This window comes from Melanerpes formicivorus, unplaced genomic scaffold (genome assembly GCF_026170545.1).
Source record: "Melanerpes formicivorus ecotype bairdi unplaced genomic scaffold, bMelFor1.0.p_v2 SCAF_34, whole genome shotgun sequence".
Taxonomy (NCBI): Eukaryota; Metazoa; Chordata; class Aves; order Piciformes; family Picidae; genus Melanerpes; species Melanerpes formicivorus.
Genome location: NW_027142386.1, coordinates 8,711,218 through 8,724,443, shown reverse-complemented (window position 1 = coordinate 8,724,443; position 13,226 = coordinate 8,711,218). Strand labels below are relative to the sequence as shown.

General features: G+C 47.1%; 1 protein-coding gene across 2 annotated transcripts in view; it reads right to left on the bottom strand.

Annotated features, from left to right (window-relative positions):
* The window catches only part of DPYSL2 (dihydropyrimidinase like 2), a 60,896-nt gene that overhangs the window by 40,794 nt on the left and 6,876 nt on the right, over window positions 1-13,226 (bottom strand). For both annotated transcript variants that reach the window (XM_068156810.1, XM_068156809.1), the window contains exons 2-3: window positions 9,985-10,073; window positions 8,037-8,221 (exon numbers count right to left, since the gene is read on the bottom strand). In XM_068156810.1, coding sequence (XP_068012911.1) covers window positions 8,037-8,221; window positions 9,985-10,073 — 274 coding nt within the window. The remainder of the gene's footprint in view (window positions 1-8,036; window positions 8,222-9,984; window positions 10,074-13,226) is intronic.

Genomic DNA, 13,226 nt, shown 5'->3' with positions numbered 1-13,226 from the left:
CCATTATGGACAGCTAGCAGCCAGCATGGAGAAACTGGCACACCCACTGGCATAGCGCTAACACTAACTGTAGTAGTATACCACGGGGAGAAAAGAGCTTTCCAGAAGCCCTAACTCCCAGGTGTCCACCACCTGTATGGGAGTTAGGGCTGTGCAAAGCTGCAGGCACAGCCCTGAGTTGGCAACAACCTGCAATTTCTAAGCACAACTCAAGTGCACTGGACAGGAGCTAATTTGTGTTCCTTGAATGTTTCCCTTCTCACTAGAAAGAGTTAAAAAAGCCAATTTCTAAACAATAGATAGGATCTATGTACTGAAAGCATGGTGGCTGAGGAAAGATGGAAAAAGACTCCATTGACCCAAGAAGTCCAATTCCGCTCCACAAGCAGTACTCACCCAAATCTAGTTTTAGCCATCAATTCCTTTAGGCATCACTTGCTTCACTCCCCTGACACACAAAGCTAATTCCCAACAGGGAAAGTGAAAAGTTCCTGTCTGACCAGGATGGTTTCTGCTGTGTGAAGCTCACAGGAAGGTAGAAGCAGCCAAAGGATGAACACTGATGGGAAGGTGTAAATCCAGTCCCAGAAAAAGCCTAGAAGAGGGCTGGAGACACCATCCCCTGCTGTTTCTTTTAAGGCCTTGTCTCAGCTTGAAGGTGATTGAAAGGTTCTCTCTCAAGACAAATGCCCTGCAAACCCAGCACACACAGCCCATGATGTCACATTAATAGAGGTGAGCAATTGTAGTTTATTTTTTAGGATCACTTTTCCATTGCATTCCATGAAGAACTGTAACAGGCTGCCCAGGGAAGCAGCAGAATTATTACCCCTAGAAGTGTTCAAAAATGTGGAGGCATGGTGCTAAGGAGAGGCTGAGAGCCCTGGGGCTGCTTAGCCTGGAGAAGAGCAGCCTGAGAAGGGATTTGCTCAATGCTCAGCAAGAGCTAAAGGGTGGGGAGCAAGAGGATGGGGCTGGGCTCTCCTCAGTGGCATCCAGTGACAGAACAAAGGGCAATGGGCACAAACTGGAACCCAGAAGGGTCTGTCTGAAGAGGAGGAGAAGCTTCTTTGGTATGAGGGTGCTGGAACCCTGAAGCAGGCTGCCCAGAGAGGTTGTGGAGTCATATTCTCTGAAGAGATTCCAAACCTGCCTGGACACAGGATCTCAGGTAGTGATAGGACTAGGGGGAATGGAATGAAGCTGGAGGTGGGGAGATTCAGGCTAGATGTGAGGAGGAGGTTCTTCACCATGAGAGTGGTGAAGCCCTGGAATGCGTTGTCCAGGGAGGTGGTCGAGGCCCCGTCCCTGGGGGTGTTTAAGAGCAGGCTGGATGAGGCTCTGGCCAGCCTGATCTAGTGTGGGGTGTCCCTGCCCATGGCAGGGGGGTTGGAACTAGATGATCCTTGTGGTCCCTTCCAACCCTGAATGAAACTATGAAACTATCCTGGGCAAGCTGGTGTGGGAGCCCCTGCTAGAGCAGGGGGGTTGGATGGGATGATCTCCAGTGGTCCCTTCCACCCCCACCACACTGGGATTTCAAATCATCTCTTCAAACAAAAGAACATGAACTCTTCTCCACACTGTAGGAAGGCAGCACCATTGATTCCAAGCATTATATGGAATAAGAGGGATTAAGTGCTTTTGTATAAACATGGGTTGTTTCTCCTGAGTGAGTGCCAAATCCTTCTCTTTTCAGATGCATGGAAAAATCTAGGTCAGTCACATCTGCAGGAAGACAGCTGCACTGTCAGTACAGTTGCCATTTCAACATTCATTTGTTCATAACTAAATCAGTCTCCAGGCTCCAGAGTGTGTTGGGACAACCTCCATCCATTCCTCCCTCCACAGCAATGGGGGGGAGCAGAAGGCAGTAAAGTGGAAATGGGGTAGGGGCCCCATTCACCTTTCTTTAAACAATCTCTGCTGCCCAAAGAAGCAGAAAGCTGGGAGAGAAGTGAGGGCCAGCAATCAGAGCAGAAGATGGGAAAACAGGTAAAAATCTACTACCTGACTTACAAACATGCCATGCTGGACCACACTGGCTCCAGTTCTAAGTCAGACACTATTCTACTTTTCAGTACTATAAGGAAAGATGGCCCAGCTCCTAGGCAGAGCCTGAGTACCTGACAGCCAGGGTTAAAGACTCCACAGGCCTCCTGCATAAACTCAGGCAAAGCTACACAGCTCCCAAAGTCCTCATCTGATCCTCACAGGAATCCTCATATCCAACCTAAGCCTCCCCTGGTGCAACCTGAGAACATTTCCTCTCATCCTGTCACAATACAGATGACAGACAATAATTACAGCCCAAAGGGAAAACAAACAAACAAAATGCACACAACAAATCAGAGGACTGAGCTGCTGTTTCCTTCTGTGCTAACTAGCAAGAGACACCAAGGGCTTGGCAGATTGGTTTTGTGGACTTTCAACAAGCCCCCTTTGGAAACACCTCCAAACCAACAGAGGGGATCCCATCCAGCAGAGGGTCAGTATCAGCGCCCCGGCTGGAGGAAGAGCCAGTCCCAGCAAAGCTGGGTGTCACCTGTACAGTAGCTGCACACAGTACTGCAGGCAGAGATGTCTAATGGACTTGCAGGGTTTAAAAGCTTGATGAGTATCTCTCAATGAGGAAGTACCCATCTCTGCTTATAGACCTTCCCATTAATGATTTTAAGCCCTCTCTGCACGAAAGCAAGAAGCACATCAGCAGGAAGGTGGGGGTTGGTGAGATTTATAGCCATAGAATCACAGTACACACTGGGTTGGAAGGGACCTTCAAAGCTCATCCAGTCCAATCCCCCTGCAGTCAGCAGGGACATCCCCAACTGGTGCAGGTTGCTCAGAGCCCCATCAAGCCTGACCTTGAATGCCTCCAGAGATGGGGCCTCCACCACCTCCCTGAGCAACCTGCTCCAGCGTTTTACCACCCTCATAGTAAAGAACTTCTTCCTAATGTCCAATCTAAATTCAGCATGAGTCAGTGCAGAGAATGAAGGTGATGGGGCAGGAGGGTGGGTGTACAGAAAAGGGAAGGAAAGGACCAGAGGGACTGTGCACACTGGTGTGGTAACAGGATCATCTTGGTCACCGGATTCAAGGAAGCCTCTACCCATCTGAATCACCAACAATCCTCTACACAAGGGAACATTTTCATTGCCTTTCTAGAGAACTGAGCACTCTTGGCTGCAGAAGAACCACTGCTAGCTGCTGGAAAGTGAAACAAGCCATACAGCCCAGCACAGCCCAGTCCCCAGCAGCACAGTTCCTCTTTTATTTCTGCTTTTGGGTGCAAAAAGCAAAGGCAGAATGGTGCCTGCAGAACATGGTGCTGTGCACGCAGCCACAGCAACCTGGGGAGACACTGCAGCTCTCTGGTCAGTGCCCTTGGACTCAAAATGTTTGATTTTATCCTTGCAGCTTGGCCACAAGTTACTTCACAAGCACTGCTGTGTCACCTCCTTCTGTGACTCTGTTTCCAGCCTCCTCCTGTGCCTAACGTTTGCTTCCTTCCAGGATATAATGGTTGAACTTGATGATCTCAAAGGTCTTCTCCAATTGAAACAATTCTGTGATTCAACGAGAGGGCAACCCTGGTAATATAAAATTGCAGCACCCAGCAGGTGGGCCTAAATACCACCCCATGCCAAGCTGCACTTGCCCCTGAACACTACCTGCCCCTTTTCCAAATCCTGCTCTTAAGCTTGGGTTGTGATGTAGACTCTGACCTCCTTTGAGGTGGCTCCATTCTCCCAAGTCATGCTCAGTTCAAAAACAGAGAAGCAAGGAAGCATGTTACACTGGAAACATTTCACAGAATCCCAGCATAGTAGGGGTGGGAAGGGACCTCTGGAGACCATCTGGTCCAAGGGCCCTGCTCCAGCAGGGTCACCCATAGCAGCTTGCCCAGGATCACAATATCTAGGTGGGTTTGGAATCTTTCTAGAGAAGGAGACTCCATGACCTCTCTGGGCAGCCTGCTCCAGGGCTCCAGCACCCTCTCAGTAAAGAAGTTTCTCCTTAAGTTCAAGTGAAACCTCCTGGATTCCAGTTTGTGCCCACTGCCCCCTATTCTAATTTGTGCCCATTTCCTTCTAGCAAGGTGGTGATCCTCAGATGACCTAGGAAACCTGGTGGCAACTCACTACAGACTTGCTTGCAGCTGAGCAGCTAAGACACTCCTGAAAACCCCTGTCACCCTGCACACGAGCTCTCTCTTTAACAGCAGCATAAAGTATTAAGAAACAGACTGCAGCCCATCTGAAAGTCCCTTTCATTTTCTGAACCTCCTAAGATACAAAGACTGACATCCCAGGGCACATTCCCATGTTATTAGGATAACTGTGAGTCAAGTCCCAAAGGCAGCTGGCTTCCGAGTCGCCAAGCCAGAAAGAACTGTCATTTCTCTTGCTGTAATGTCGCTCGGTGATTGTGACAGTGGTTGACTGAGTCAACACAGGCAATGTCAGCAAGTGACCTCACTCAAGGACAACAGACACCCAGAAAGAAGCACAGTCTTCAGGAGGTGGAGCTGATGTGTGTGGGGGAAATGGCCTGGATTGATGCAGTTCTCACTAGCACAGTAATCAGGCGTCAGGATCAGAGCGCCACTAAATATACACAGCTTAGCTTCATCCTCTATGAAGGGTTAGGAGCAGAGAAAGGCAATCCTGCCTCTGCTGAAATCAGGGGCAGTTTTACCATTAATTTTGATGGGGACCTCACCCATCATAGTTCATAAGAGACCAAACCTTCACAAGACTTGGAGAGTGTTATTAGTAGTGATGTCTTCCTTCCCTAAGGGCTCCAGAGAATGTTTTATATCCCAGGACACCAACCTGTCTCAAGATAGGCTGTTATCTGCAATGCTCTGAAAGGAGGTTGTAGAGAGATGGGGGTTGGTCTCTTCTCCCAAGTAATTAATGTTAGGAGGAGATGAAATGGCCTCAAGTTGCACCAGGGAAGGTTCAGGTTGGCTTTTGTGGAACCAGCAACTAGGAAAAAGAAATAAGCCCTAATTCCTGAGTGAAGCAACCCAGAGCGGGGGCTCAAGCAGGCCAGGGCCAGAGAGCTCTAAGGAACTCATCAAGGATATAGAGTCTCCCTCTCTGGAGACTTTCAAAACCCATCTGGATGCATTCCTGTGTGACCTGCACTAGATTCTATGGTCCTGTGTGCTTCCCTTGGATGGATTTGCCATAAGAATTAAAGGCGCAGCACTGCTCTTGAGCTGATCTGCAAAAGAAGATCACTGAAACCAGACCAGATATACAGAGTTCCTGGCACAGATGAAGCCAATGACAAAACTCTCCTGTACCTCACTGAAGCCAGGATTCCACCCACAGCTTTTATAAACCAAACCAGCAATAGAAACCTCTCCAAGATTCTTGGTTTAATTTCACTGAAAAACAAACAGAATCCAGATCATTCCCTGTTCTGATTGTAAAGAGCCTTCAAGTGTCCTCCTGTATGAAAACATGAACCAAATTGAAGCATGAAGCTGACTGACCTGTTCCCTTGCCCAAAATGATGGCTGTGTATGAAAGAGAAAAATGGAAGGAGTAAGGATACCAGCAAATAAATAACACAGAGTTTGCTTAAGGATAAGTGAAGAAAATGGGTGCTGTTTTCCACAGGGATAACATCCATGGGGCTCTTCCAAAACAGCCTGAAGAACAGTGGTGCACAGCTAGAGACGTTCCCCTGAGGGGAGCATACCTTCTTCTGAAGAGAGGTAGTTAAAATCCACAATGACAAACATTCATGTTTCACTTTCAGGCTGTCATTTCTTCATGATATTATGAACACAGTTCCCTAAATGTTGCCCTATTTGTTATCAAAGAAAAGATACTGCAAACAACCACAGTCCCCACCTGCTTTGCAGGGGGACAAAAAGGCCACCCCCCAAGAGCATGTTCACCAGGGCACTGTCCATGTTTAACTGCAGAAAAACATCTTTGCAAATAGCATAATTTTGCTGAGAAGGGAACAGCTGAGGTGACCCAGAGCAGAGTCTCCAAAGCTCTGAAGCCTAGTTGCATTATTTATCCTGTTTTCCACTGTTAAGCTCCTGTTGTTGATACCTGCCCATCAGAAACACCTCCATCATCCTAAGCAGTCCAACTGATGTCCTTGTTGCTGTACTTCAGGAAGATGTTTTTTTGTTCAGGGATGATTGTGTGTTTTGGTATCCTGATCCAAGACACAGGAAGGCAGCAGGGTCAAGTTTAGTCACCAGCCTCCTCTATGTAGTTTGCCAACTGACATACATTGTTCTAATTTTCCACAGCTGTAAAATGAGAAGCTGGGGAGGCTGGAGGGGGGTCCTCCATTTTCTAACTCAGAGATGAGTCCAAACACCCTTAGTGTCATAAGGGCAACATACCTCCAAGCATTTCTGAAGGATGATGCTCTTTAAATGAAGCTGGCAACCAAACTAAAGGGGCTACTAGAGAAAATTTTGTCTAAGCAATTTCTCCTGTTCTAAAGTGCTGCTGGGGGGAATAATGTCTTTGAAAGATCAGTTGCAGATGACAGAGAATGCTATTCTGATCCAATCCAACTTAACAAGGAAGAACAAAACGGTGGTTTGAGTAGGAAACAGGTGTGCTAGTAACAAAGGAACAACCAAGGAAATAAGATCAAGGAACTGAGGCTGGAAAGAAAATCCCGTTTCAGTGTGATTAATTTAATTGGACAGCAAAGATTTGAAGAAAAATTGGGTATTAGTATGCACAACTACAGCTGCACCCCCTTCATGTTCTCTGTATGTCTGTAAAGGTTATTTAAACCATTAGGTCAAGTTGTAAGCCAGACACAAGCTCTTTGCAAGGTTCAGAGCCAGAAGACTACTTGCTTCTGAAATAATCTACCCATGTTTGGACCACTAGCTCCTACTCTCACATTCAATCTGAGTCCACCCACCAGGCCAGGGATCAAAGACTGGCCATAACCACCCTCTAAGGGATGAGGATGTTCTCATCCATAAGGAGCTGGGGTTTGAAGTGAGGAAAGTTAGGCTGGTGCCCGACTGTGCCTCAGATGCCCGTGGATTGGACAACAGCCATGAGTACCTGTTCTGAACCATGCTCCTTAATTCTCCTCCTGTAAAGTGGCAGCACCTCACAGTACATGAAGAAGCACAAGATGCCCAGCTACTTGATTCCCATAAGCAGCAACAGACTCCAGGACATGGTGTTAACAGTTTACACAGGATCAGCTGCACTGCAGCAGAGGGGGTAGCTTCTTTTCACTCTAGCTCAAGCAAGGTTAACAACAAGGACTTACAAAGGTCCTGGCTCTGACAAGCCAAGGAATCTGCAGCCAACACAAATGGCAATGGATAGCCTGGAAGTCATTCATGAGGCATTTTAGAGCCAGAGTGGAACAGCATGAGTGTCTGTCTAATCCTGGTGTCAACCAAACAGTCAGTCTGTCTGTCTTTCTATTTTGAGATGTTTTCATTTCCCCATTCCTCTCTTCCTCCAAAAGAGGATATGAGCACAAAAGAAACCAGGCTAACAAAAATCCTGCTGCTAAAGCTGCACACATAAGTGAGCATATGCAAATCCTTAAAGAAGTGTCCCAGTTTTCAAAAACACACTGGCATCCAACTTCTGGGTGAGAAGCACAAGATGGACATCTATCCTTACACATCATGGAGAAACGCTTCTCCACGGGGATGTGGAGAATCTGCTGCTCACACTGGAGCCAGAGCTCAATGTGGCACCAATTTTAGTAGGAGCTGACCCAAAAATCTAGCAAAATCACCCAAGCAGTAAGGTAAACCCTGCCAAGAGAGAAGACAGGGTTGAAATGACTGACAGCTACAAGATATGGAAATCCTGGGGTCTTGCTTTTCCATCCTTTCCCACCCCCACCCAAGCTTTTCTCAGCAATCTGGACAGAAAACAGAAATTCCCCACTGCTGGTAGCTGGTCCAAAATACCACACGAGTACTACAGCCCCCAGTTACTGGACTTATCTGAGAAAGAGAAGAGCAAAGCTTTTGTGGAGGAGAAAAACATCCAACTTACTTATCATGGTGGTGCCCCCAGCCAGTGCAGCCTTGGTCCCTTGGAAGAAGTCATCAGCAGATGTCATCCCCTGTTCTGGCATCTGGAAACGGGTGTGCACATCAATCCCCCCAGGAATCACCATTCTGCCATGGGCTTCAATAGTTTTCACTCCCCCTGGCACAATCAGGTTCTCTCCTATTTGCCTGAGTAAACAGGTTTCAAACAGCACATCAGACACAAGCAGGGACAGCAGCCTGTAAACATAAACCCCACTTAACCTGGCTACTGTTTTCTTTTTCCCACATACAGCATCAGCACACACAGCTGATAAAGATTTTTTCTTCCACTTGAAGCAGTTGCATCGCTGAGAGCAAAGTGTGCAAATACTTCAGGACCTTGGGGCAGTATTAGGCTTAACAGGAAGGAAAAGAAGGAACCACATTGGCAGGCAGCTGGAGAAGAGACCATGAGGATAATTAGATAATTACAGCACCAAACACAGCAAGAGCCTGGTGAGCAGCTGCACTGAGAGTGGACTGGGGCTGCTCAGCAGCAGTTCCATGCTGGGTTCCAGCTAACAAACAGCAGTTTAGATGTTTGTATTGTTTTGGGATCACAGAAAAGAATTGTGCATCCATATTGTCTGCTTCCATGCACAGCATTTCGTAATCCCTGCACAACCAGATTCCAGATTCCTGGTGTGACCCTCTCCAGTCCAGTTCTTCACAGAAGTATTTTTAGAAGTGCAACAGCAGATGACACATTGCAACTAATTAGCTATCTTTGGCTGGATCCTTTAACTTTTAACCTTGATCAACTAAGCACATGTGTTGACCATATATCCAGAACAGGACAAATCCTTGTTTGCAACCTCTGGCTCATTTGTTCTTTTTCCTAAGAGTAATTTTACAAAGAAATCTGTACTATATTTAGCATACCAGAAACACAATTCAGGATCGAAAACACAGAAGTGTGGTGGACAGAGGTCTGAGCCTTAAACTACAAGGTCAATCCTCAAACTATAAGACCATTTTTAACTTTTGTGGGGGGCTGGACTGATCCTTATAGTTTCATAGTTTCATTCAGGGTTGGAAGGGACCACAAGGATCATCTAGTTCCAACCCCCCTGCCATGGGCAGGGACACCCCACACTAGATCAGGCTGGACAGAGCCTCATCCAGCCTGCTCTTAAACACCCCCAGGGACGGGGCCTCGACCACCTCCCTGCACAACACATTCCAGGGTTTCACCACTCTCATGGTGAAGAACCTCCTCCTCACATCTAGCCTGAATCTCCCCACCTCCAGCTTCATTCCATTCCCCCTAGTCCTATCACTACCTGAGATCTTGAGAAGTCCTTCCCCAGCCTTCCTGTAGCCCCCTTCAGATACTGGAAGGCCACAATGAGGTCACCTCGGAGCCTTCTCTTCTGCAGACTGAACAGCCCCAACTCCTTCAGTCTGTCCTCATAGGAGAGGTGCTCCAGCCCTCTGATCATCCTCATGGCCCTTCTCTGGACACGTTCCAGCACCTCCACATCCCTCTTGTAATAGGGGCTCCAGAACTGGACACAGTTCATAGAATCATAGAATCATGGGAGACAGTGCTGCAAGAGACCTCAAGAGGTCAATTAAGTCCAATCTGCTAGCCTGAAACAGATTTAACTCCAGGTTCAAAATACCTTGTTGTAACTGACTAAAACGCTCCAACACAGGTAACTTCAAATAGCTGTCATGGCCAAAATGAAGCACCGGTAAGCACCTACTTAACTCACACTTTAATAACAGAAGGGTTTGGGGCCACCTGCTTATTTAACATCTTGCTTTTAAAGTTGTTCCATCAAACAGCAGGATAGAGGTGAAACATTGATTCTCCATTGCAGTCTAATATAGTTCCCTGCGACTAAGTCATTCCTTGCTAATGCCTGTACAGCTGCAATCATGCCACGGCATTGGGCTTCACTTACTTTATCAACCCATCTTCCATGTAGATGTCTGCATAGAAAGACTGGTCGTCATTAACTATTTTACCACCTTTGATCAAGAGACGATCACTCTGCAAGGAAGAAGCACACAATGACACATTATTACTCTGTGAGAATGCTGACAGTCTGCAGTGTCACTTCAGAGAGAAAAGGAGCAGAGACAGAAACAAACTCTGCATTATTCAGAAGCAGGTGTCAAAACAAGAGTCAACTGCTGCACTTTCAACTGCAAAGATAAAATATTTTATTTCATCTGCAAGTCCTTTAATCACAGTAATGATCACGAAAACATCAGAACTGAAGCTTTCTTCCAGCAGGCTTCTCCCCTTGGCAGCTGCACTCATGCCTGCAGTCTCCTCCATCACCTCCAGAAAAAGCATTAAAGCATACTTTGAGGGATGCAGAATAGCCACATCTGTTTTTTTCTGCCTTGGTCCTATGCACAACCACCTTCCTACATGCACCCACACACTGGAGTCACTCCTTGGCTAACTGCAAGTCAACTGATGCAGGGAAACGGACCAAAAGTCTGTTGCCAGGGGTTTCACAACACAAACAAGTTCATTTTGTCCAACTTTGTGATGTTTCAGTCTAGTGGATGCTTTTACTGCCTTTCCAGAGCACTACTGCATAATCAGATAGAAATAAGCACATAATTAGCAAATTGAGTTTAAGAGAAGCATTTAAAAAGTGATTACTAAGATCTCCTCCAGTTAGAAGACAGCTTGCTAAGAATGGAAAGGTAACTGCAAGAGGGCAGCTTTCAGCCCAGGATGTATCTTGCTTTTTCTCATTCAGTGGTTTGGGTTGGAAGGGATCTTAAAGTTATCATCTACTTCCAAGCCCCCGCCACGGGCAGGGACACATCCAGCTCAAGACTTTAGGTCAAAACCAGACATTTGTTTTGTTTTGGGGTTTTTTTTGCAGTGGTCATGAACAGGAGTGAAACACACTCTGGATGAGGAGGCAAGTTCAAAGTGACTGCTACCTTCTTCTAGCTCCTTCATTCCCCAAGTTACAGACACTTAAAGCAAAGCACAAACACCTTGTCCAGCATTTAGTTTAACCTATACCGTGGCCCTTACAGTTGCACTTGTACTTGCTCTGATTCTCCTTCTTCCTCCCTAGAGCATCTTTATATGAGGACAAAGCTAAAACAGCACAGACAGGATGGTGAAGCCAGATGTTGAATTCAGGTAGTTGAATGCAGGATGAGGAATGGCTGAATGACCCACAGACCTTTTATGCTGGAGAAGACTGAGGTTATCTTGTCAATGCTTATAAATATATCAGGGAAGGATGTCAACAAGATGAGGCCAGACTCTTGTAACACCACTCAGTGACAGGACAAGGGGCACTGAGCACAAACTGAAACCCCAGCAGTCTTCACTGAGAGGGCTGTCAAACATCGGAATGGGCTGCCCAGGGCTGTGGTGGAGTTACTGTCCCTGGAGGTGTTAGCAGTTTCTGCTTAAGTGACCGTGCTATAGCAGGGGAGTTGGATTAGATGATCTCCAGAGGTTCCTTCCAACCTCTGCTGTTCTATGATTCTGTGTGTGAACTTAGTAATGCCTTGAATTTATAGCAAATATACATATGACAGTGGTTCGCAGAGACCTTATTTTCAGCTGGGGCTCTGCTCATCGAACAGAAGAATCAGGCATGTTCCCAAAGAGCTTGGAACAAGACTGAAGAGCTGGAGCACCCACTTCTCAACTGGCACAAGCTGACATGGCTCTACTGATACATACAGGACTACGTGGATTGCATCAGCTGCTGATTCGCACCATTATGTCCCCCTCTTATAAAGCTGCTGAGCATATGAGATGTTGAGTGCCCCTCCTTCCTCCTCCTGCTGCAGTGGAGTTTCTCTCATTAACATGACCACTTGAAAAAAAACCACACACTGAAGCAAACAAAAAAACAAACCACAAACACAAAAATCCCCAAACCAAAACAATACAGAAAGAAACCCCCAAGATTTAAATTTAGGATCTGCTGTGAATGCCAATGAGTCACATTAACTAACTTGGGTGTGAAAAAGCTGCTTGTCTTTCAATGCCAACCTCTACAGCAAACTGTTGTACGTGCTCACCATAGACAGGAACACTGCAGAATTTATGCCCATCTCTAGTGCAGGCTCCTTGTGCTATTACAAAGGCAGGGTACCAGTAAAACCGGCTACTTTGGCACTGACAACCCATGTCCTACTGCACTGGGCATCAATTAGGAAAGAAAAATATCTCTACACATGTAGTGAGCAACAAAAACGCAGCCTGGACCGGTTTAATGATGCTCTGGATGCTTCTGCTAGTAAACAGGTCTCCTGCTGAGGCTGAACCATAGGGCTCTGAAATCAGCAAGAATCCTTCCACTCATTTCACCTTGGAGACAAAGCACACGCAGTCTGCAGCCCTGTGGGCCTAAATCTGGGTGCAGTTACCCTCCTGATGCTGGGCAATAACCATGCTCCTTCTTCAAGCCTTAGCCTACCTAGATCAGTTCCAGGTGTATACAACAGCAAATGCAACCAGAACCAGGGTTTTTTTTTAGCCCTTCCCCTCACAACTGCAGCGGGTGCACCAAACATAAATCAGAGCATTCAGTCAGAAGAAAAATGCGTCACACTTGTGGCCTGTGACAGAGGTTCAGCAGCAGCCTTCACTGCTCTTGAAATACTGGCATAATTTTGAACTATCGTTTGGATAGAGGTTTGGACTCGGGGTGTCTGTGTATTATCCCCTTTCCCCCTCCCCCCAGCCCTCGCCTTACCCCCTCCCCCCCCAAAAAAAAAAGATGCTCCATTTCTCGCACATCAATTTTGCACATCCTCTGCCCAGCCCAGCAGCTCCCGCACAAATGTCACGATCCAAAGCTCCATTTCAGAGATGACACTGCTGCCTGCAAGACTGGGGAATGGGAGCACTGGGATGGGTGTGTCCGCGGGGCTGCGAAGAGCCGCTGCGAGTAACCAAAACCTCCCGTATCAAAAACCCGCCGAGGGGGCACAGCCCTTCAGATGCGAACATCTCGCCTTACGTAAGGAAAAGTTGATACCCTGGGGTCTGCCCTAAATCGGCTCCTACAACGCCGAAATCCAGGGAGGGGTTTATGTAACGGCTCCTTCCCTTCTCCCCCAGGATTACATGGAGGAGCGAACCTTGCCAGAAGCTTCTTCGGAAGGGAACCCTGATGCACCTCCAGGGCCGCACCGAACACCCACA